Source organism: Aquarana catesbeiana, linkage group LG08, assembly GCF_042186555.1.
Source record: "Aquarana catesbeiana isolate 2022-GZ linkage group LG08, ASM4218655v1, whole genome shotgun sequence".
In the NCBI taxonomy this organism is placed as follows: domain Eukaryota; kingdom Metazoa; phylum Chordata; class Amphibia; order Anura; family Ranidae; genus Aquarana; species Aquarana catesbeiana.
In genome coordinates, this window is record NC_133331.1 from 260199096 (window position 1) to 260225111 (window position 26016).

General features: G+C 41.9%; 1 protein-coding gene across 1 annotated transcript; it reads right to left on the reverse strand.

Annotated features, from left to right (window-relative positions):
• Nucleotides 1-372: 372 nt before the first annotated feature.
• LOC141105368 (proteoglycan 3-like) lies at nucleotides 373-16440 on the reverse strand. The gene is made up of 6 exons (XM_073595235.1): nucleotides 16373-16440; nucleotides 16113-16169; nucleotides 10675-10910; nucleotides 6516-6650; nucleotides 2266-2371; nucleotides 373-583 (listed from the first exon to the last, which is right to left on the reverse strand). Exons 2-6 carry the CDS (start codon nucleotides 16165-16167, stop codon nucleotides 525-527), a joined length of 591 nt encoding a protein of 196 aa, XP_073451336.1. The 5' UTR covers nucleotides 16168-16169; nucleotides 16373-16440; the 3' UTR covers nucleotides 373-524.
• Nucleotides 16441-26016: the final 9576 nt, after the last annotated feature.

Below are 26016 nucleotides of genomic sequence, written 5' to 3' on the forward strand. Positions count from 1 at the left end.
GATCAGAAAAAAATCTTTCCCCTGTTGAAGCAAATTGTACCATGCTTTATAGGATAAACTGTGGGTATAGAATTCTGTATATGGATGTTTTCTATTTAAAATTCCATTAACTACTTGGCTCTACATAGAGGGGAGCAAGAAATACAATTTATTTTTTGCATGTTGAAAACTTTCTTCTTTGATGGCTAACTAAAAAGCAGAGTCATCTGATATTGCAGTAGCTCAGAAGCCCGGTTGTGTTGTAGGGAATAAAAGGTTGAACCTGGGGGTCAAAGCCAGGCAGACAGTATGTGTTATCAAGCTTAGATTTTTATGATAAACCAGCAAAACAATGACTTGTTGTTTTTAAATTTGTGGCTTTTAACAAAACACAGAAAACAATTCTAAATGCATTAATTATTTATTGCAAAATGTCTTGATTATCTGCTTTTAACTACATCTTCCCCTGCTTTATATACTACATGCTGATTTTTAATCTGGAACGTTGGAGATGGAGGTCAGAAGCCTTAGTAGATCCTTCACTCTTAGATGGTACAGACAAATGGCAGTGAAGTGAAACAGTTCAAAGAATACCATAGACCATCTGAAACACAAAACGGGACAGAGGTGTTAAGCAATATACAGTATACAGTATATGGTATGAGAAAAATCTTTCTTGAAAAAACATTTATAAACCCTTTCCCTACTATCTAAAATTAAAAGTTGAGAGTTGAGCTTTAATGATTTCCAGCCCAAAAATATTTTCAAGGAATTACCCACTTAAAGACCAGGCTTTTTTGTCACTTTTTGTTTGAAAAACTGAGCAAAAAATACTGATTTAAACACAATTTTTTGGAAAGAATACATTTTAATGATAAAAAGAAAAAAAAATAAACACAAAATATACCACAATTTTTTGTATAATATAAAAGATACTACTGCCAAGTAAACAGATACCTAATATTTAACGCTTTAAAATTGTGTACGCTCGTGGAATGGAGACAAACTACAGTACTTAAAAATTTCCATAGGTGACACTTTAAATGCAGTTTAGCTGTTTAGAGTTACAGGGAAGGTCTAGTGGTGGAATTATTGCTCTCCCTCTAACCTTCACGGCGATATCTCACATGTGTGGTGCGAACACCATTTACATATGAGTACGCAACTTACGTATACATTCGCTTCTGCGGGCGAGCATGGAGTGATGGGGTACGTTACCATTTTTTTCCTATTTATATTATTTTTTTATTTTTACACTTGAAAAGTTAACTTGGCAGCTCTCACCCTCCATTCCAAACTGTACTCCCCCCAATGTCATCCTCCTGCTGTCCACCCAAAGTTGTCCTGCCGCCAATGTCGGCTCGATGAAGATGACAGCAGTGAGGGCGGCTCCTAAGTTGCGGGACTGTGGCCGGTACGGATCGAACAGGGACTCGGTCCAGATCCGGACCACAGTCCGCCATTTAGTGATGTCTGCTCTAGGGTCTCTGCTTTAAAGAAAAATATAATGTTTTTGGTTCTAAGATATGTTCTAGCAAAAATTACTGACTGTTACATGTAAACAAAAAGTGCCAAAAAAAGGCCTGGTCTTCAAGCAGTTTGTAAAATGTATCTGCTTTTTCTGCACCACCCATTATATCACTGTCTCACCTGCTACTCTCCAAGCCATTTTATTTTCCATTATACAGTGTCTGAGTTTAATGCTTTTGAGGCAACCCCTTGCGCCAAAGTAAAATAATGGCCTTCCATTATAAATATGTGCTGTAGCCCTTTTTTATAATTGTGTCCATGGTTACAATTGTTGCTTCATCTCCCTGCAAATTCCTGTTGATCCTGCTAGTGATATCCCCCTATATTTCCTATTGTGGTGTGGTAACAATACTGCACTGCTCCTGAGCTTAGAGCTGAGTTACCACTCTCATGTAGGCTGTGTCTGAGAAAGGGAGCATAAGAGGTACAGATGAATGAAGATTTGGCTCAATCAGGAGATGGAAAGGGACATTTTTGGTTTACTTTATAAAGCCTATAAATGACATAGTAAATGGATTTGGTACTGGTTTACTGGCAGTCTGTCCAGGCCCTCTCACTCTCTCCAGTATAACAGAAATGATCAATAATATAAAAATAAAATTTTGCAGTGAGACAGGGACTGCACTTGATGGGTGTTAAAGCATAATCTAGGACAAATAAGAATCCATGTTTGAATATATAGCCCCAATAAAGATGTCATAGAAAAATAAAGAAGCTCAATATTTGCTATTTTATTTTTTGTGTTTTTTTACTTACTTGACAAATTTATGGCCACACACCAGACTCCATGAGTTCGATACTGTCCACAAGCAAAGTTACTGTAGGGCAGTCTGCTCCCATTAACATTTACATAGTAAGAATACTATTAAAGAAAAATATATTTACAGTGTATTAGTTAGTTTGCAAGATAGACATTATACTAAAGGTAAACTCCACTGTCAGCTATAATTAATATCAATCTTCCATTGGTCCCAGAATCAATGTAACAATCCAGTCATCTCAAAAGATCCTTCTTTTCCCAACATGGAGCATGGTAGCTGCCTGGCACTGCTTCAATAAGTAGAAAACTGAACAAACATTCTTAAAGCAAAAAATTCTACTAGTGTATGGCCAGCTTAAAGTGATACTCAAGCTAAACATGTTTTTTACCTTAAAGTGTGAGTAAACTCCCATGGTTGACATTTACCTACAGTATCTCACAAAAGTGAGTACACCCCTCACATTTTTGTAAATATTTAATATTTTTACAATGTAAAGTAGTGAGTTTACAGCTTGCATAACAGTTTAAATTTGCTGTCCCCTCAAAATAACTCACACAGTCAATAATGTCTAAACCGCTGGCAACAAAAGTGAGTACACCCCTAAGTGAAAATGTCCAAATTGGGCCAATTAGCCATTTTCCCTCCCCGGTGTCATGTGACTCGTTAGTGTTACAAGGTCTCAGGTGTAAATGGGGAGCAGGTGTGTTACATTTGGTGTTATTGTTCTCACTCTCTCATACTGGTCACTGGAAATTCAACATGGCAACTTATAGCAAAGAACTCTCTGAGGAGCTAAAAAAAAGAATTGTTGCTCTACATAAAGATGACCTAGGCTATAAGAAGATTGCCAAAACCCTGAAACTGAGCTTCAGCACAGTGGCCAAGACCATACAGTGGTTTAACAGGACAGGTTCCACTCAGAACAGGCCTCGCCATGGTCGACCAAAGAAGTTGAGTGCATGTGCTGAGTGTCATATCCATAGGTTGTCTTTGCAGTAATGCTGGCAGCACTCATATGTCTATTTCCCAGAGGTTGACGGGGTGGGGGGTCAGCCTGTTAGTGCTCATACCATACAATACATCAGATTGGTCTGCATGGCTGTCGTCCCAGGAGGAAGCCTCTTCCAAAGATGAAGCACAAGAAAGCCCACATACAGTTTGCTAAAAACAAGCAGACTAAGGACACGGATTACTGGAACCATGTTCTGTGGTCTGATGAGACCAAGATAAACTTATTTAGTTCAGATGGTGCCAAGCATGTGTGGCTGCAACCAGGTGAGGAGTACAAAGACAAGTGTGTCTTGCCTACAGTCAAGCATGGTGGTGGGAGTATCATGGTCTGGGGCTGCATGAGTGCTGCCGGCACTAGTGAGCTACAGTTCATTGAGGGAACCATGAATGCCAACTTGTACTGTGACATACTGAAGCAGAGCATGATCCCCTCCCTTCAGAGACTGAGCCGTGGGGCAGTATTCCAACATGATAATGGCCCCAAACACACCTCCTGCTAAAGAAGCTGAGAGTAAAGGTGATGGACTGGCCAAGCATGTCTCCAGACCTAAACCCTATTGAGCATCTGTGGGGCATCCGCAAAGGGAAGGTGGAGGTGGCAAGGTCTCTAGCATCCACCAGCTCCGTGATGTTGTCATGGAGGAGTGGAAGAGGACTCCAGTGGCAAATTGTGAAGCTCTGGTGAACTCCATGCCCAAGGGGGTTAAGGTAGTGCTAGAAAATAATGGTGGCCACACAAAATATTGACACTTTGGGCCTAATTTGGACATTTTCACTTAGGGGTGTACTCACTTTTGTTGCCAGCGGTTTAGACATTAATGGCTGTGTGTTGAGTTATTTTGAGGGGACAATAAATTTACACTGTTATACAAGCTGTACACTCACTGCTTTACATTGTAGCAAAGTGTCATTTCTTCAGTGTTGTCACATGAAAAGATATAATAAAATATTTACAAAAATGTGAGGGATGTACTCACTGTTGTGAGATACTGTATAGGTGAGCATATAATTAGGCTTACCTATAGGTACAGTAAATATCTCCTAAACGTGCACCTTTAGGAGATATTTACTTGTGAATGGGCCAGTGACATCACCTGTGCATGCACTTTGAAGGAACGGCATGCCAGTGTGTTCTTTCAGATTCCTTTGCCATGTATAGCCGCTCCCACGTGAGTGACGGCATCACAGCGCGGCCAATCAAACAGCCAGAGGACGCAAACCAGGAAGGAAGACCAGTTGAAGATGAAAGTCCTGTCAGTGGTGACAATGCATCACTGGAAGGCTTAGTTTTAAGGTAAGTTTCACATAATATGGTAGTATGCAATGCAAACTAGCACATTATAACTTTACCTGCAGGTTTAAAAAAAAAAAAAAAGAAGACAGTTTACTACCGCTTTAAGGTGTTACTTGCATTAAGGTTAAAAAGTTTTATACATCTCTGTCCTCCCCCTTCCCTGTGTGAAGGGGAAGAGAAGGGAGAAGAGATCCAGTGCTGTACATAGTTGCATCTTTTCTCTCCTTGCTTCCTCTTCCCACAGGGACTCAAACAGCCATTGGCTCCTGCTACTGTCAGTCTAATGCAGTGAGGAGGAAGCAGGGGGCGGGGCTAAGTCTATGGAGCCAGGACAGCTATGGAGCCAGGGCAGCATGGCTCCATAGACACACAGCTCGGGAGCGAATATACACCGTGTGCCCCTATAGCAATCGGCTTGCTATGGGGACACGAAGAGGAGACAATATTGGGACCCAAGAAGAGGAGGTTCGGGGCGGCTCTGTACAATACCATCGCACAGAGCAAGTGAGTATACTATGTTTGTACAATGTTTACTTAAAGTGATACTAAAGTCTTTGTTATTTAAAAAAAAATTAAAAAAACACTCAGGCTCAGAAATAGATCAAGATAAGAAAGTTGTTTTTGTTTAGACACTAAAGTAAAAAAAAAAAAAAAACACAAAGTAACAAAAAGTTTGAAAAGCTGCCAAGAAAAATGGACAAGGTGAGACTAGATAGATAGACAAACAGAATTCTAAGGTCATAAAGCACAACTAAACAAAGCTATTTTGGCCATACTTCTCCTGTGAGTCACAGGAGTGGATTTAGTTCTGCACTCCTGTGACCCAGGTTTAGTTGGCCAAAGCCCACTATCGGCTGACGCCACAGAGCCAGTCCAAGTTCTGCAGGGATCCCTACAATAATTCGGGATACTCCCAGATGCCTGACTGGCAGCTGGTTCAGCCTCTCAGCTCACTGCTGGGAACCCTTAGCAAGCTGCTCCTGTGAGCACTGAAGGGGCAGAGCAGAAAGCAAGTGACTGACAGTTACCACTCTCTGCTCACTGAAGACCGAAAAGTAAGCAATCAGCAGTCATGTGACCAATCATGGCAGGGAATAGATGCAGAATCCAATTAGGTGAGTATGATTGTTTGTTTTTTTGAAAGTTTGCACTTCTCTTGGTTCCAAAAACAATTACATTCAAATCATGTCTCTGGTGATAACAGTCACAGTTTCTAGGGTGTTTATGTCGGCTCTAAGCTGAACTGTTAATCCCTCAAATGGCTGGTTGCTTAGCTGATCACATGTACAGCACCATGGCACATCTAAACAAAGGCTAAGATGGCACCGTTGTCTTGTTGAGATGGTGATCCTTGACCATTAAAAAAAAAGTGTGATCAGACAGATCTACAAATATTTAGGGAAATTAAAAAAGGAATAGAACCTAGTGATGGGCTTAACATGTGAAAAGAAAAATGATTTAAAGATTCTGCTACAACCCTACTTGCTATGAAGAAGCTATGACCGCAAAAATGAAATAAAAACTACAGTATTTAGAATTTATTAGTCATGTGGTTTTAATTAGGGTGTAGTTCCAATTGTGTTCCAAAAAATGAATAGGAGATCTTCAGTAGGAAACCTTTAAAATCACAAGAAGACCTTTTAAGATACAGGAGGCAGGAAACTGATGAAGGTCGTTTTCTGCAAAAATACTATATGCACACAAGGCTAAGTAACCATTTTTAAATCCTATTCATTATTGATTGTTGTGTCCTGCCTGTAGGTTGCCTTTGAGTACCAAATTCATTTCTTGTTTTTTGGGGATTTTAAATTTAAGAGGATAATGTTCATCCTTTCAAGTGTTTTAATTAGAAAGCCTTTTGATTCCTTTTGTTCCTCCTCTCTGTAACAGAGAGATTGAGTAGTTTTTCTTATAGTATGATAATGTAAACTGTCACTTACATCGTAAGGTTTCCACACACCAATCCATGCATAATGCTGGTTTGGACATGCTCTCTGTGCAACACATCTGATCTGATTATTGGCCCACACATTAGAAATTGAACTCAGGTTCCCTCTGCGGCACACGCAGGAATACTATAGAAGAAGTGGAAAAGGATAATGAATATATCAGTTCATGTGAACACATCATTACTGAGCCATGTATGTCAAAAAGAAAAAAAACAACATTGTTAACAATCAATTATACTCTATATGACCAAAAGTTTGAGGTCACCTGACCATCATACCTAAAATATGCCCAAAGGTATGAAAATACCCCTTTAAATGATTAAGTTATTTCCAGTGAATAGTATTGTTAATACTACAGCATATATTTTTGACAATTGTGTGATTTTAATTTTGTAGCAACAATTCCAATGTGACTGTCCCCTGTGCACAAAACCAGCTCCAAAAAGACATGATGACATGGTTTGGCCAGGTTGGCATAGAGAAACTTGAGGGTGCTGTACAGAACCTTGAAATCAACCCTATTAAATGCTTCTGTGAAGAATCGGACCACTGATGAAGAGCCAGAACTTCTCATCCAATGTCAATATTGACCTCACAATATTCCTTTTCCTGAATGGACAGAAATTCCAATAGAGACACACCCCTAAATGTTGTGGAAAGCCTACTAACAAAAGTAAAGGTTGTTGCAGCTGCAAATAGGGGGCTCACATAAGGTATAATGGTCAGGTGTCCACAAACGTCTAAGGGGTGACAAATATGTTTATAGAATCCCTCTATATATGTGACCTTAGCTTGATGTTTAGGGCCAAGTAGCAACAAATTTGTCAGCACATGTTTGAAGAACCAAGGTAAAAGTTTCTTTTTAACTGAGTTTCACACTTTGGAGCATTCCTTTAACAAATGCATTCCGATTAGGAGACTGCGAGAAAATGTAGTATAATGTCATTGACCTTTCCTAAGAGGAATATAACTCAAAATATTGAAGCAAAAGGGTCAGATTCCTATCAATTACTGTATATATCCGTTATTCTATGAACTTTTTTGATAACCTCGTATTTTATTAGAAAAAATCACTTGACCTTCGGCTGAATATTTTAAAAAGCATTTAAATTGAAAGCAATTCTATGACAGAACATTTTGTGACAGACCGAAAACAAAAAACGACGAAGGCACGTTAATGGGGATACGATTCATGTTAATGTTCCATGGGTTTGAGGTGAATTGTATGCGTTTGTGATTCACTTAGGAGAGTTTTTTTTAACCATAATACCATAATGGCTTTTGAACTATGGCCAGCAGGCCTAGAAGGGCCAATAAGGGGCATTTTGGATAAATCAGCCCCCTCACTATTAAAGGGGGGCACAGAGCAGCCATAGTAAATTTGAAGCTGATGCAGGGAAAGCATAGAGAAAGATAATAAACTGCATAGGGAGAGATTAGGGTCAGCTGGGAAACTGTTCTTTGGATTTAGGAGTGTTAGCTCCTATACCAATTAACCCATTTCTGCCTTTTTGTCTTTCATGTTATCTTGTAGATGATTTGAGGACAACTGTCACTTTTATCTGCTGTTCTACCCATAGCAATTTTTTTGTGCAAAGCTTCCTTTAAAAAAAATGGCCTTTGTTTCAGGGGTGGTATTTTAGAGTTTGTATTTCCTTGGTGTGTTTTTATATGTTAATTTGATTAGAGAATTTCCTGACCATCTGTTCTTTAAGCTATTTTTTGTTTGCAGCACACCTCTGTATGATGTAGTACGCTCCTAGTCAGGCGCTATGCTGTCAGCTAAATGTTGTTGTTTTTGAACTCCTCTGTAATCAGTGAACTGATCAGGGTCCCACAGGCTGCAGGATTGTTTGCCCCTCCCTGCCTTCTGGAGAGTTTCAGAACATAGCAGTGGAGCAGATCGAAGGAGTAACCTGAATATGTTTGGGGTCTCAGCCAATCCCTGGAGAGGCGTGACCAATAGGTGGCTGCAAAGCACATAAATAATCTGGGGAAGGCTGGGTCTTGTCCAGGAGAAGTTCCCAGCCTGGAGGGCTACTGCCCTCTCAGGCAGCCCAGCTGACATTTACCAAGAGTTCATTGAGGTCCCAGCTATGCTAAAGCTGAGGGGCCTATTTACTAAGAACATCTGAAGTTAAAAAAAGGGGGATTTGCACCTAGGATTTGGTCTGGAGAGTCCACTAAGGAAATGTCTACCTAACACAGCAGGTAGGCATCCCAGTACCTAAGGACTTGTGAATAGAGACCTGAGAGCAGGATCTGGGTAACTGCTGTTGCTGTTAACCCCTGGTGCACTAATACTAAGGCTTGGCTGGCCGCCTTGAACATTACTTATGGTATTCTAGTGCTGTCCATTCCCTGAGCTGTTGTTAAACGGACTGTCCTAAGAAGTAGCTGCAGAAGTGAAGAGTGTCCTGTTATTACTGTTCAGCATACTGGAGTATCCCACAGCTCCATGCCCTATCCAAGATTTTTGAGCAATAAATACAGAAAAAAGCAATCCTTATGCCCCGTACACACGATCAGACTTTCCGACAACTTGTGTATGCTCCATCAAACATTTGTTGTCGGACTTTCCACCAACAAATGTTGGCTAGCAGGTTCTCAAATTTTCCACCAACAAAACTTTGTTGTCGGACTTTCCGATCGCGTGTACACAAGTCCGTTGCATGAAATTTCATGCATGCTCGGAATCAAGTACGAACTGGAAGTGTTCGGTCTTGTAAAACTAGCGTTCGTAATGGAGACATCACGTACGTCTTGTACGTCACTACGTTCGTAATTGTTGGCCAACATTTGTGTGACCGTGTGTATGCAAGACAAGTTGGAGCCAACATCCTTCGAACAATATCCTAATTCTTATAGTAAAACTGCAGCTTGTACTTTTTATCTTTAGTAAATCTGGGCCTAGTGTTGCAATTTATAATTTTCCTGCTGCTGGACATTTTTATCCTGCTATATATCTGCAGTCTCCTAATTCCTAATAAATCCTTGATAGTAATTAATACAGGACAGAAATTGGCCCGTAATTTGCTGTGGCTGTCCCTTTTTCTGCAAATGCAAAGCTGTCCTTTATCTATTTGCTGGTGAAAGTTGGCATATTGCCATTTGAAGAAAAAGCATAGGTAACTGCTAAAGTTTTCTGAAAAAAGTTTTTTTTTTAAAACTGAAATAAATCAGAATGGGTTCTGTTGTATGAAAGCGAAGCTAATTTTAAAATAAAATTCACAACAAAATATGTCAGTATACGTTGTCAAGTGACTCCACGTACAGTTAGGTTTTGTGAATTCTCAATGTTGCTGTCCAAGCCGAATGAAAAGACATTCTCCCTTCCATATAGCATTTAAAAAAATACATTGGTACATGTCCCCCATGGCAGTGTTGAGCCTCCTATGCCTTTTTCACAGAAATTATTAGTCTTAAAAATGGCCAGAATATAACAATATTTGCCCTTCAAAAGGAATCGCCTCTTAGTTCAGGTTTGCTGAATTTCTAGCATGATTTGGTGAAACCTTGGCAAATTGAACCCAGGCAGATTCACCCATCACTATTCATAAAGTCTTGTTTATAGATCAATTCCAATTTGAAGTTTAAATTTATTATCAGAGAGCTGATTTAAAAAATGAATATATTTGTGTACCTTCTACTATCCCCTCCGTGACTATGTATAGCACCCAGCCACAAAACCGCTTTGCAACCTACTGTGGGGTGAACAATGATTAAGAACCATGGTCACTATTGAGAAGAGACAATAAGGTGGAAATATTAGGTGAGGACCTATTTTAGCCATAATATCACAAAACTTTATCAAGCATGATCTTTAAAAACTTGTAGAAATGACATATGAGAAGCCAGGGCCTAACTAAACCTAGTAGGTTCCCTCCATAACTAAAATCACCTTTGGGTTAACCATCAATTTACTTTGTTATTTACTTTATTTTCTTTGCTTATACTGAAATGATCTTATAGTCACAAAAGTGGCTTTTAGTCTGGGTTGTAAAATGTTGCAGATTGGTTTCTATTTTTGTGCTGCCACCCATCCTCTGTGCCCTCTTGTATGCCACCTCATCCTCCCACCTATCTATTTCATATTGTTCTGTGTCTAATAAAAATTGTGGGAAAAAACTTCTCTAAGATTTTCACTAACCACAGCCCACGCAAACTTTTTGAGGCAGTTGAAAGCTTGATAGGAACAGGTACTTTTGTCTGGACAAACATCACCAAATCTTTTATTTTTTTCTATAGAGGCATTGTGGCATTTCCCCAACAGGCAGTCATTTAAATGGGTTGTCTCCAGGGTATCAGGCATGTCACCGTAATTCTCTTGGCCATTTGGATCCTCTATTTCATCTTGAGACATCGAGTCATCTTGAGAGCAATCATCTTAAGAAAAAAATATTTGTAAACCATTTTAACGTTTTAAATGTAAGTTTGAATTTTCATTGCTGCAGGCAAGACTAGAGCTACACCCCGAGCTAACCCCCATTTATACAAATACTTTTAAGCGTGTACATTTTAAACATAAAATATGTTTAACAAATCGTGATATTTAAAGGAAGATTGATGAAATGCATCAGGAAAAGGCTGTTTTTTTGTTGGAGACATTACAGTATGCAGTCAATGCCTTGATTTTAAAAAATTAAAAAAAATACTGCAAGAAGAGCTAATTGGAGTATAGCTGATTTTTTTTTCTATTTTCAAAAGGGCCGGTCTGTAAAGGCTGACACCCAGGTTGTCCATGTGCAGGAGGCCAGCCTTGATTGGAACAATGGATCTGTGTGTTTCAGTATTTTTTTGTGTTTGATTAAGGCCTCCTAAACACTATTCATTGCCTTAATGCACCTGTCTGGAGTTCTGCCACCTCCGGCGCTGGCCCTGTGCTTTCCATTCACTACTGTGACTTCTAAATGCAGAAGCCTTGCTTCTGTGCATAGAAGTGACAGCAATCCTGTCCGGACCACTGCACTGAACCCTCCCCGGGCACAGCTGGTGTACCCTGTACCTAGCACCCACCTGATCTCTGCACCCTGTTAAACTCTGCATCCCATACCTAGCACCTTGCTGAACCCTGCACCGGTACCCTATCACCCTATTAACCACTTCCCGCCCGTCGTACGTCATATGACGTCCTTGACTTTGAGCGGGTATATCTGAATGATGCCTGCAGCTACAGGCATCATTCAGATTTTGGCTTTTTCAGCCAGCGATTCCCTATACCATACGAATGATCATAGTGGCTGTTCTACTTGCTTGATCGTTCTTACTGGGACGTCCTCCCCTCCCGCCACCCTCTGGTGCTTCTACCTAGTCACTGCTTCCATCGGTGAGTCAGAAACAGGATCAGCTGGCCCCGGAAGTTTACCATAGAGATTTCTGGCGAACCAGATGGTCGCCATAGTCTCTATGATCGTTCGGAGGCCGGGCGCGATGTTATGATGTCACGCCCGGGCCTCTGCATTCAAACAAACGGCGCCGTCTCGGCTGGGAAGCCGAGATCGTTTTTTTTTTTAATTTCAGGCTTCCCAGCCTAGAGGTGAGATGTGGGTTCTTTTTAAACCCATATCTCACTGTAAAGAGGACTGATCATGCCATATTCCTATTACAAGGGATGTTTACATTCCTTTTAATAGGAATAAAAGTGATCAAATTTTTTTTTTTTTTTTTTTAAAGTGTCAAACTAAGAAAATAAAAGTAAAATTAACAATAAAAAAAAAGTAAAGCGCCCCTGTCCCCGTGTGCTCGCACGCAGAATCGAACACATATGTAAGTCCCGCCCACATATGAAAACGGTGTTCAAACCACACATGTGAGGTATCATTGCGAACGTTAGAGCGAGAGCAATAAATTTAGCCCTAGATCTCCTCTGTAACTTGTTGTGTAAAATTTTTAAAGCCTATGGGGATTTTTAAGCACCGAAGTTTGGTGCCGTTCCACGAGCGCGTGCAATCTTAAAGCGTGACATGTTAGGCATCTATTTACTCAGCAAAACTTTATCTTTCACATTATGCACAAAAATTGGGCTAACTTTACTATTTTTGTTTTTTTTTTAAGCACAAGACTTTTTTTTCTAAAAAAAACACGTTCGAAAAAAGTTGCAACAACTGCCATTGTATTCTCTAGGGTCTTTGCTAAAAAAAAAAACATATATAATGTTTGGGGGTTCTATGTAATTTTCTAGCAAAAAAATTATGATTCTTACATATAGGAGAGAAATGTCAGAATTGGCCTGGGTGGCAAGTGGTTAAACTCTGCATCCCATACCTAGCACCCTACTGATCCCTGCACCCTGTACCTTGCACCCTCCAGAACTTTGCACTCTGTATGTAGCACCCTCCTTATATTTATAGCCTCTTTAGGACCCTCCCACACCCAGTAGCTGTGGCGTGCTCAACCCCCCTCCCCCCTACCCTAAGGGATGGTGGGGTAGGTAGTTATGTTCCTGTACCTATTCTCCGAGAACCAGTGGCGTAGCGTGGGTTGTCAGCACCCGGGGCAAGGCAAGTAATTTGCGCCCCCCCAACCTGCGGACTTTTAGCACTCCCAGAGTCCTGTCCCTTCCCTTCCTACAATAGTACTAACCAACCTGATTCCTATACTGACCACTACACTCTACTGTCCACTACACTGACCACTATACTACACTGAATACTATGCTGTCCACTACATTATACTGCTCACTACACTGACCGCTATACTGACCTCTATACTGTCCACTACACTATCCACTATACTGACCACTACACTGTCCACTATACTTTACTGTCCGCTATACTTACCACTGCACTATACTGACCACTATACTGTCCACTACACTGACCACTATACTGTCCACTACACTATACTGCCCACTACACTGACCACTATACTATACTGCCCACTACACTATACGGTCCACTATACTGCCCACTACACTATACTGCCCACTACACTATACTGCCCACTACACTATACCACTAAACTGCCCACTACACTATACTGACCACTACACTGTCCACTATACTTTACTGTCCACTATACTTACCACTGCACTATACTGACCACTATACTGTCCACTACACTGACCACTATACTGTCCACTATACTATACTGCCCACTACACTATACGGTCCACTATACTGCCCACTACACTATACTGACCACTATACTGCCCACTACACTATACTGTCCACTATACTGATCTCTATACTGTCCACTACACTATACTGCCCACTATACTGTCCACTACACTATACTGTCCACTACACTGACCACTATACTGTCCACTACACTACCCACTACACTATCCACTATACTGACCTCTATACTGTCCGCTACACTATCCACTACACTGTCCACTACACTATACTGCCCACTACACTGACCACTATACTGTCCACTACACTATACTGCCCACTACACTGACCGCTATACTGTCCACTACACTATACTGCCCCCTACACTGACCGCTATACTGTCCACTACACTATACTGTCCACTACACTGACCACTATACTGTCCACTACACTATACGGTCCACTATACTGCCCACTACACTATACTGCCCACTTTACTGTCCACTACACTATACTGCCCACTACACTATACCACTATACTGCCCACTACACTATACTGACCACTATACTGTCCACTACACTGACCGCTATACTGACCACTACACTATACTGACCACTATATTGTCCACTACACTATACTGTCCACTATACTGACCTCTATACTATACTGTCCACTACACTATATTGACCACTATACTGCCCACTACACTATACTGTCCACTGCACTATGCTATCCACTATACTGACCACTATATGGTCCACTACACTATATTGTCCACTACACTGACCACTAAACTATACTGTCCACTATACTGCACTGACTACTTTACTGTCCACTACACTATCCTACCTACAGTATCCCTATACTGACCACTACACTGCATGACTCTAGCTGCTCTTCTACTCACTCTCTCTGGCTGGGTGCTCCCTCTTCCCAGACTGTGTCCCGCCCCCCCCCCGGGCCAGCAACACGACTCTCATCACGAGGGAGTCTTACCTTTTCTTCTTTGTTTCCCATCGGTCCGGAGGGGAGCAGGAGGAGGAGACAGCGGCGCTCACAATCTTTTTGTGTCCCCCGCGCTCCGCCATGTTCAGTCTCCGGCGCCTTGTGATTGGGTGTATGGGGTCATGTGCGGTGGTGGGGCTGGCCTGTTAACGCTCGCGCTTGCTCCTGGAGTCCCGCCTCCGCACATGACCCCATTTACCCAATCACAGGGTGCCAAAGACTGAACATGTGCAGAGGCGGGACTCCAGGATGTACCGCGATCATGGATAGGCCAGCCGCGCCGCCGCACGTGACCCCATACGGCCAATCACAGGGCGCCGGAGACTGAACATGGCGGCCAGAGTGCGGGGACACCGGGCAGTGAATTTAGGAGGAGGCAGCCAGTAGTCACACACTGGCACGGAATTGCGCCCCCCCCAAATGTTGCGCCCGGGGCCACGGCCCCCTCCGCACCCCCCACGCTACGCCACTGCCGAGAACAAAAATCCCTGCTTAACACAATACATTTCCATATACTAAGGTGTACTGTATTAAAGTGTATGTCCATCCAAAATGTTTGGACTAGGACTAGAACCCTTCTCAAGTTTTTACTGCTATCTAAGGCCTCTTAGAATTTCACTATATGTCCACTGGGACCCACCTATCGTTTCTGAGAGACACAGAACTGTGGTCTGACAATGTAAACAAGGCATACCCCCATTCTGTTAGTAGGGGAGGTAGAGACCCTGTGTTTCTGCTAAGCAGGAACACTGATCTCTGCCTTCTCACAGTAAAAGCACACCCCCCATAGTTAGAAAGCACTCATTAGGAACACATTTAACCCTTTGATCGCCCCTAATGTAAACCCCTACTTTGCCAGTGTCATCAGTACAGTGACAATGCATATTTTTAGCACTGATCACTGTATTGGTGTCACTGGTCCTCAAAAAAAGGGTCACTTAGTGTACAATTTGTCCGCTACAATGTCGCAGTCCCGCTAAAAGTTGCTGATCACCGCCATTACTAGTAAAAAAATAAATAAAAGTTCTGTAAATCTATCCCATAGTTTGTAGACGCTATAACTTTTGTGAAACCAATCAATAAAAGCTTATTGGAATTTTTTTACCAAAATTATGTAGCAGAATACATATTGGCTGAAATTGATGAAAAAAATAGATTTTTACATTGTTTTTTGGATGTGTTTTATAGCAGAAAGTAAAAAAATAGTTACTTTTTTTTTCAAATTGTTGTTGTTTTTTTTTTTTTTTGTTTATAGCGCAAAAAATAAAAACCGCAGAGGTGATCAAATACCACCAAAAGAAAACTCTATTCGTGGGGAAAAAAAGGATATAAATTTTATTTGGGTAAAGCATTGCACAACCAGTTAAAGTAACACAGTGTTGTATCAAAAATGGCCTGGTCATGAAGGGGGTTAAACCTTCCGGAGCTCAAGTGGTTAAGCAATAAAAAGTTTAAACGTTTTCTCCCTAAAAATGAACATTTTTACCCTCAAATTTCTTATACGGATATATTAGATTGTCAGCTCACCTGGTTCCTGGGCATAGATGGTTCCCAACAAAAGGAGCAGAAGTAGATGATACATGTCTGTACAAGCAAAAAAAAGTCTGGTTATGTCAAAGTATTTACTATATTTTTTACAGCAGGGGAAAAAAAGGAAAAGCTTGGTTGACCCCAGAGACCAATTTTTAATGAGAAAAGTCATCACTTTAGGAATCACCTCATATTTTCTTTTTTCTTTCCTCCAAGTTTTGTTCTTTAGAACAAAACTTAGAGAAAATTGTGTTTACCTTTTTGTCAATGATGGGTCAATGGGCTCTTTCTGCATCCAAATGCTTCTTCATCTCTTGGATACCTCGGTGTTCCTTTTATATACATACATCAGAAGCTGTGGTTTATTATCTTTTAAACCACGATTATACAATAGTATAAAAAGTGCAATGAATGATGCAAGGTGTTATGGTAATCTCCCAAAACAGTTTTCATCAATTACACAATTACAACTGTCAGCCTTGTATCAGTGACTGTTGTCTTCTTCCATTGTAGAGGTGTTCTGGCATGGTACCTAGCACTGCCTTAAATGTGTTAATGTGGATTCTCTTCAATAGTTTGATAATATTTAAAGGGGTTAATCCACACAAAACAAATATTTCCAGTTTTGGTAGATGTTGGTGAGTTAAACCATCTGACAATTTCTTTTATCTTTTGGGGACTTTATTGTTGAGATCTCTGAGCTGAGTTCCTTTATTTGTGCACCTGTTACCTCCTACAAATGTCCATTATGAGGGGCTCCCACCAATGTCCATTATGAGGGGCTCCTACCAATGTCCATTATGAGGGACTCTCACCAACGTCCATTATGAGGGGCTCCTACCAACGTCCATTATGAGGGGCTCCCACCAACATCCATTATGAGGGGCTCCCACCAACGTCCATTATGAGGGGCTCCCACCAACATCCATTATGAGGGGCTCCTACCAACGTCCATTATGAGGGGCTCCCACCAACGTCCATTATGAGGGGCTCCCACCAACGTCCATAATGAGGCGGCTCCCACCAACGTCCATTATGAGGGGCTCCTACCAACATCCATTATGAGGGGCTCCCACCAACGTCCATTATGAGGGGCTCCCACCAACATCCATTATGAGGGGCTCCCACCAACGTCCATTATGAGGCGGCTCCCACCAACATCCATTATGAGGGGCTCCCACCAACGTCCATTATGAGGGGCTCCCACCAACGTCCATTATGAGGGGCTCCCACCAACGTCCATTATGAGGCGGCTCCCACCAACATCCATTATGAGGGGCTCCCACCAACATCCATTATGATGGGTTTCCACCATGACTGCTAGATTTTTATTTATTTTATATTATAGGGAAGAAAACAAAGGTGGACAGGAACACTCAAATCTCCCAAGGAACAGGAATTTTTTTATAATAATATCAACACTGTAAAAGTTTGGATTTCCAAATGTCTTTGACTTGGATGCCATCTGCTTGCATCTATTTTTCGTCCGATCCTATTTTGAGCAAAATATTTTTATATTCAAAATCACATGTTTTAAAATATAAGCTTTGACCCAGGTAGTAATAAAGAAAGTACAGTCAGGTCCATAAATATTGGGACATTGACACAATTCTAATCTTTTCGGCTCTATACACCACCACAATTGATTTGAAATGAAACAAACAAGATGTGCTTTAACTGCAGACTTTCAGCTTTAATTTGGGGGTATTTACATCCAAATCAGGTGAACGATGTAGGAATTACAACAGTTTGTATATGTGCCTCCCACTTTTTAAGGGACCAAAAGTAATGGGACAGATTGACAATCATCCATCAAACTTTCACTTTTTAATACTTGGTTGCAAATCCTTTGCAGTCAATTACAGCCTGAAGTCTGGAACGCATAGACATTACTAGACGCTGGGTTTCATCCCTGGTGATGCTCTGCCGGGCCTCTACTGCAACTGTCTTCAGTTCCTGCTTGTTCTTGGGGCATTTTCCCTTCAGTTTTGTCTTCAGCAAGTGAAATGCATGCTCAATCGGATTCAGGTCAGGTGATTGACTTGGCCATTTCCCTTAAAAAACTCTTTGGTTGCTTTCGCAGTATGCTTCGGGTCATTGTCCATCTGCACTGTGAAGCGCCGTCCAATGAGTTTTGAATATGAGCAGATAATATTGCCCGAAACACTTCAGAATTCAGGAAGAATCCCATAGTAGCTCAGGAGCCGTAAAAAAGAAAAAGGCAGGCGTCTTTTTTTATTTGCTCGAGTTTCTACAAATTGTCATGGACTTAAGATAGTAAGTATAAAATATTGGAAGATGTCATACTGACCTGTTCAGAGCAATGGTTTTGTGAATTGTAGCATACAAAGATCTGATAATACACAGATGTGGATAAAGCCACATAGAGAACAGTCCTTAACCACTTCAGCCCTGGAAGGTTTACCCCCCTTCATGACCAGGCCATTTTTTTGCGATACGGCACTGAGTCGCTTTAACTGACAATTGCGCGGTCATGCAATGCTGTACCCAAATAAAATGTATGTCCTTTTTTCCCACAAATAGAGCTTTCTTTTGGTATTTGATCACCTCTGTGGTTTTTATTTTTTGCGCTATTTTTTGCGCTATTTTTTGCGCTAGAAACAAAGAACGACCAAAAATTTGGAAAAAAACAATATTTTTTACCTTCTGCTCTAAAACACATCCCCAAAAAAAAAAAAAAAAATCTTCATCAGTTTAGGACAATATATATTCTGCTACATATTTTTGGTGAAAAAAAAAAAAAAAACAATAATCATATAATGATTGGTTTGTGCAAAGGTTATAGTGTCCACAAACCATTGGATATTTTTATTTAATTATTTATTTTAACTTTTTTTTACTAGTAATGGCTGCTATCAGCAAAGTATATCAGGACTGCAATATTGCGGTGGGAAAATAGGACACCTAACTTACACTTTTTTGATTTTTTGGGGGGACCAGTGACATTATTACAGTGATCAGTGCTAAAAATATGCACTGACACTGGCAGGGAAAAAGTTAACATCAGGTGCGATCAAAGGGTTAAATGTGTGCCTAGGGAGTGCTTTCTAACTGTGGGGGAGGTGCTTTTTCTACTTAAAGACACGGATCAGCGTTTATGCTTCACAGGAACACAGGATCCATGTCTTCTGTACACACAGAATGACAGTCTGCCTATGTAAACAAGGCAGAGTACTGAATGATCAGCGGGTCCATTGGACCCGCTGATCAGCTCCCGCTATATAAAATCACAGCGGTAGTGAGCTGCCGATGTCGCATTTTCGTGTCCAAAACCTGGAAGTGCAGAATCACCTATACCTGGCCTTTGCATGTTGGTGGTGCCAACACACTGTAACCCTATAGAGCAGGGATATGCAATTAGCGGGCTTCCAGCTGTTGCAGAGCTACAAGTCCCATGAAGCATAGCAAGACTCTCACAGCCACAAGCATGACACCCAGAGGCAGAGGCATGATGGGGCTTGTAGTTTTGCAACAACTGGAGGCCTGTTAATTGCATATCTCTGCTATAAAGGTACTCTTAATGAAAGCAAGAATTGGCCTTGCTGTCAAAAATTGAAATTATATGCACTTGTCAAACAGTGGCGGAAAAATTGGGCTTTGGGTGTTGGTGGTGGACAAGGAGGCAAAATAAGCCACTCTAGCAACTGCAGGGGGCTGCGCACTAGTCTCTGCTTGGGTGATGGAGGATGAGGAGGGTTTATTAAACCAGTCCACCACCTCTGCATGCTGTGGCTGGATAACACAGGCAGCATCACTAAATAGAGGAAATGATGCCCTGCCTGAGGACTGACTACGTCCATCTTTGCCTGTGGACACAGACACTGCTGGCCTCCTTAATGTGCCATGGGAATATCTGCCTCTCCTTGTTGACCTCCCAGACAAGATGGAGGGGGGGCTTATTAACAAAATAAAATAAAGATGTGTAAATGTTTATGTGGATGCACTTTAATCAAGGGAAAGTGGTGTTTGGCGCACTTTAACATGAGTACTCATTACACAGACACACTCCACTAATGCACTGAAATATACTGCACTGAAATATACTGCTTTAAACGTACAATAACGGACAAAAATATACTGCGGTAAGCCTAAAATAACGCACTGAAATGTAGTGTGTTAGTGCACATTTAATACAGTATCACACTACAATATACTGCGTTAAATGTGCACAAATGCACTGCAATATACTACAGGAAACCTGCCCTGACAAAATAAACTGACACTAAAGTAAAAATGAACGGCAGTACTACACTAACACTGCCCTATTACTAGATTCACACTAAACTGACACTCTACAGTCACAATAGAATCACAATAGCACTATAGTACACTAATTCACTAGTAGAAATGAACAAAGCCCCCCGTTCTATCTTTCTCCATGCCAGTATCACACTGCACATAGCTACAATGGGAAGAATATTTTTATAGTGTGGGGTGGGACTAAGAGCAATGAGCCATGATTGGATAGAGTCATCATCTCAGTGTCCAGTCATGGCTCTGACAGTGCTATGTGCCCTGATTGGGCAAAGCTTTCATTGCTTCAGCCAATCGGGGCTTCCAATGCACTCAGCGATGGCGCAGTGCATTGTGGTCATTTGGTGGGCCAAACAAAGGGTCGAATGCCCCGATAGTTTGGGTGTTAGTCCAATGGGTGAACAGCCAATGTCTGGCTGGAACTCGGGCCGAACCATTTGCTCAACTCTATGCGGTGTGCATGAGGCCTCACATGTTAGTGAGGGACAAAGTCTGAAAAAAGATGGAGTTCAGCTTAACCACTTCCCTCCCGCGGCTGGCAAATGACGGCTAGGTGGCACGGCTCTCGTTTTGGGTGGATGTCAAATGACGGCCCTCCAGAGGAGAGCCAATCGGCTGCTCTCCTGATAGGGGGGTGTAACAAGCCCCTGCTCACTCGGTTCCACTCTCCCAACACTCCTCTGCGGCTATAGAATCAGACTGCAGAATGCAACATCTGATGGTTAGGTCATCCGATGCTCCGGGACTAAAACTACAGCTATGTGCCGTTCTAATCCAGTTGTGTAGCTCAGAACAAACACCAGGCAGGCTGTATGTAAGTTCAACCAGGAATCTCTCTTTATTCAGGAATACAGTCTCTTTTATACAGTAAAAAAAGGAGGTGCAGACCTCTTGCTCATATTACTGTAACAATACGGCTGTAACCTAATTAACATGAGCTAATTAACTAATCCCTTTAGACAGCCTAGATGACTCAGACATGACCTTTAGGCCAGACTGGCCGTCTTGTAGCTCAGAAAACCCAATCAACATTATCACAATAGCAGAGTTAATTAACACAAACAGCAATGGGGATCAAATGACTCTTAGATCCCATACTAGAGACTTATTTACAATACACATTCTAGCAGGCAACAGACAGACAGGTGGCTGGAATTTACATCAGCATTTCCTAAGAGTATCTGTCCCCGCATTATAAATCAGCCACTATTTCTAATATGGCAAATCCAGGGTCCCCAAAGTCTGTGGGTCCTGGGGGACCAGGACCCGAATCCACAGTAATACCACCTCAAGGGTTCCCAGGCATACAGCTCACAAAGAGCACCGTTCCCCCAAATGCCAGGGCCCACGATCGATCGCCAAGAGGTTAGCATTCAGTCCCCTCCAAAAGTCTCTCTCCCAGCTAGGTCTGTCACAGAGGGTCTGTGCTGATTGTTTATCAGTGCAGACCCCCCTCGGATGCCCACCCAGGACCACCAAGGATTGCCACCACACTGGACCACCAGGGAAATGCCAATCAGTGCCCATCCCCAATTCCTGCCAGTGCCATCAGTGATGCCTATTAATGCCATCTATCAGTGCCGCCTATCAGTGCCACCCATAAGTACCCATCAGTGCAGCCTTTCAGTGCCCACCAATGCCACCCATGAGTGCCGCCTATCAATGCCCATCAGTGCTTCATATCAGTCCTGCCTACCAGTGCCATCAGTGCTGTCTACCAGTTCCCATTGTCAGTGCCACCTCGTTGGTGCTTATCAGTGCCCGTCAGTGAATGAGACAACGTACTTATTTACAAAATTTTATAACAGAAACAAAAGAAAAATATTTTTTTTTTCAAAATTTTAGGTCTTTTTTTATTTGTTTAGCAAAAAATAAATGCAGAGGTGACCAAATATCACCAAAGGAAAGCTCTTTTTGTGGGAACAAAATGATAAAAATTCTGTTTGGGTACAGTGATGGATGACCGCGCAATTGTGATTTAAAAAGCGACAGCGCTGAAAGCTGAAAATTGGCTTGGGCAGGAAGGGGGTGTAAGTGCCTGGTATTGAAGTAGTTAAGGTGATACACAGAAATGGTGTTTCATCAGATTTGGCGACCCGTCAGAATGTGTAACGGAAGTGACGTTCCGTCGCTGCCATCTTGCTATACCCTGCACTCCTCCATAGTAAGGATACACTGAGAAGGGGGAAAGTGGACATCTTGTTACGCCCACCGGAGTTTTGCATTTTACACTTATTTTTAACAATAAAGTGAGTTTATATAGTGAAATACAGTACTTAAAATTTAACATCTAACCAGTCAGATGGAGTTCTAAGTACTGTATTTCACTATATAAACTCACTTTACTGTTAAAAATAAGTGTAAAATGCAAAACTCCGGTGAGTGTAACAAGATGTCCTCTTTCCCCTTCTCAGTGTAGCCTTACTATGAAGGAGTGCCGGGTTTAGCAAGATGGTGGCGATGGAACGTCACTTCCATTACACATTCTGACAGGTTGCCTAATCTGACGAAACACCAGCACATATTCGCCTACATATTTTTTGTCTTTCTATTTGCATCATTCGCTGCAGTACATCTGTTCAAAGTGTTAAATTTAGATTGTTTGTCTGAGAGTTCATAAAACAGGGGTAGAGAGTAGAACTCACACATGGCATAGCTCAGTGCGGAGCGTTCTTAGAGCTGATTGGAGGGAAGAGAATCCCCCTACTCCACACAGCTCACAGGAACAGAGCTGGGGCTGTCACGATGGTGGAGGTCCCGCCCATGTCACCATTGTTGTTTTCTTGTTGGATACCCTGTGAAGTTACAAGTTCAAGGTAATGCACATAAATGGCTAAAATTCTCCTACATATTTTTTACCTTTCTATCTGCAACACTCACTTCTCTACATCTGCTAAAAGTGCTGAATTTAGAAAGCTTGTCTGAGAGTTTGTAAAACTGAAATGGCACTTAATACATACTATAGAGTGACATGTTTTGTTCCTATTTCATGTCTCTGGTTTACAATCCTTTTGAAAGGCAGGCATCCCAATACTTAGGCCAATATATTGTATATTGCTTGTGACACTGAACATTGCTATGGACTTATGCCACGTACACACGACCGGACTTTCCTTCAGAATAGACTCTGACGGTCTTTCCATTGAAACAAACTTGCCTACACACGATCACACCAAAGTCCGTTCGTTTAGAACGCAATGACGTACAATGGGACTAGAAAAAGGAAGTTCAATAGCCAGTAGCCAATAGCTGCCCTTGCGTTGTTTTTGGTCCTTCGGACTAGCATACAGACGAACGGTTTTCCCATGTTTCAAATCTTTCTGACGGACTCAATTCCTATTTCTAGGTCCGTCAGAATTTTAGAAAGAAAAAGTCAGATGAAGCCCACACACGATCAGAATGTCCGACGGAATGATTTTGTCGGACCTTTTCTGCCGGAAAGTCCAGTCGTGTGTACACGGCATTAGGGTTGGTTCACACCACAGAGAAGCAGAGAACATGTGTGAGGCTGCCTGCTGGCTAAGTGGGTAGCAATTCTGTCTAGCAGCACTGGGGTTGCTGGTTCAATTCCCCAACATGCTAATGCTTGTGTTGAAGTTTATATGCCCTCCCATGTGGGTTTCTCACCATAATCCAAAGACATGCTGGTATTTTATTTGTCTCCTGTCAAAACAGTCTCTAATGTAAGAAAGCTTGTTTTGGACTTAAGATTGGAAGCTCATTGCAGCCAGGGACTGATGTTGTTATTTATTAGCACAAATCATGCACAGGGACTTGAACATTTCACATTGTAGGGTTTACACTGCACGGGTACATATGCTTAGAAAACTGTTGCTTTGTTTATGTGCATGCAAATTAACTTTGATCTTTGGCCTGTAGTTGGAGATTTGATGCACATAGCCAAGGGCTAACACAGTTGCAAATAGTGTTAAGTGATTGCACCTGATGAGCAGGAACACATTAGACATACATGACGAGACAGATTGAAAGATACTGGTGGGTCTGTACTTCTATTGGGCGTGTTTCAGTGTGCAACCAATACAACCTTTCTTATATAAAGGGGTGCAGTAGGGGAAGTTCGTTTGGCCTGAGAAGGTCAGGATTTTTGCTGTGATTTGTGGTGAAGGAATGATATTGTGCCTATTGACAAATGCCCAACTAGGGCTGTTTGTTTGCTGAAATTCTTGTGCATTTTTTCAATCAAAAGTGGGTTTATGTGGCCTGACGTGAGTTCCGGATGGTCGTATAGTCTTGGAGCTCTGGAGACACGGGACCAAAGCGACGAGAAGCAGCCTCATCTGAGACATCTATTGATCTAGAACCACAGCGGATTAGTCTGGGAAAGCACCCAAGCCATGCCCAACAAAAGGGGAGGAGATACAAAGCCCCAGGGGCTCACAGACTTTTACTCCTTAGTCTCCAGCGGAGACAGACAAGATGGCGCCGCGACCTACTCTCCTCCAGCGGCATCAGCACACACGAGAGCCTTGAAAAAAGGTAATATTCCTCCTAAAGTCATCCCCGCAGATAACCACCACTCTTACCCTCCCTCCCCTTACACCCAGAGCCCTGCCAAATCCAAACCCAGGATGGATGGCAATAGATGATTCAGGGGAAGACACCAGGGAAATACCTGAATCCATTGAATCATACCCCACTCAGAATCAGCCCGTGCTTGATACTGTACTGAAAGACATGTTACTATCACTCCGGAGCACACTCCAAGCTGATTTGGCATCTCATATGTATAGATTTAACAAGGACATACAAGCAGTGGGAAACAGGGTTGATCACATAGAGACAAAAATGGAGGAATATGCAGAGACCATTAACGATCTGGTTGATGCTAACGATGAGAGGGAGGGGGACACAGAGTGGATTAAAGCAAAAGTTGCAGACATGGAAGACAGATTGAGGAGAAACAATTTAAAAATAAGGGGGATCCCCGACTCTATCCAACAAAGTGATCTGAATTCGCACATTACCACTATGTTTAAGCAAATCTTGCCCAGCTTAACTGATTTGGATGTTACCATAGATAGGATACATCGCATACCCAAACCAGCGCACCTGTCTGAACACATCCCTGGAGATGTTCTCTTACGCCTACATTTTTTCCATGTTAAAGAACACCTCATGACGGTGATGAGGAAAAAGGAGAAAATTCCCCCACAGTGCCAGAATCTTCAATCTTTCACTGATTTATCACAATACACACTCCAAAAATGGAAAAGCCTGAATACGGTGTCCAAAGCTCTCCGTAATCACAAAGTAATGTATAGATGGGGCTACTCTACAAAAATCACCGTCACTAGGGACAATCATACCCACACAATTACCTCTTTGGAGAAAGGAATTGCCCTATTGAAAGAATGGGACATTATACCTGAACAAGAGGAAGGAGCCCACACCTCAAGCACTCAGCAGCAAATTGACCGGGAATGGAAAATGGTAACAGCAAAAAATGCAAAATCCCATGCATAACAATGCTCAGATGATTCCTTTACACTCTGGGTCCCTGTGTTATCTGACCCTAAGGATCTAAAGGCCGAACTTACACCCCAGTGTTATCTAGCAGCCTATGCTGCCCATAGTTGATTTGCACCAAATACGCTCTATTCACCCT

Excerpts from the sequence above, each read along its gene's own strand:
- LOC141105368 (XM_073595235.1), bottom strand. The coding sequence starts at position 16,167 with ATGTATCATCTACTTCTGCTCCTTTTGTTGGGAACCATCTATGCCCAG. Across the intron at positions 6,651-10,674 it reads AAAAGTTTGCGTGGGCTGTG|TATTCCTGCGTGTGCCGCAG; the intron begins GTTAGTGAAAAT and ends CTTCTTCTATAG. Across the intron at positions 2,372-6,515 it reads GTGTGTGGAAACCTTACGAT|TATTCTTACTATGTAAATGT; the intron begins GTAAGTGACAGT and ends TTTCTTTAATAG.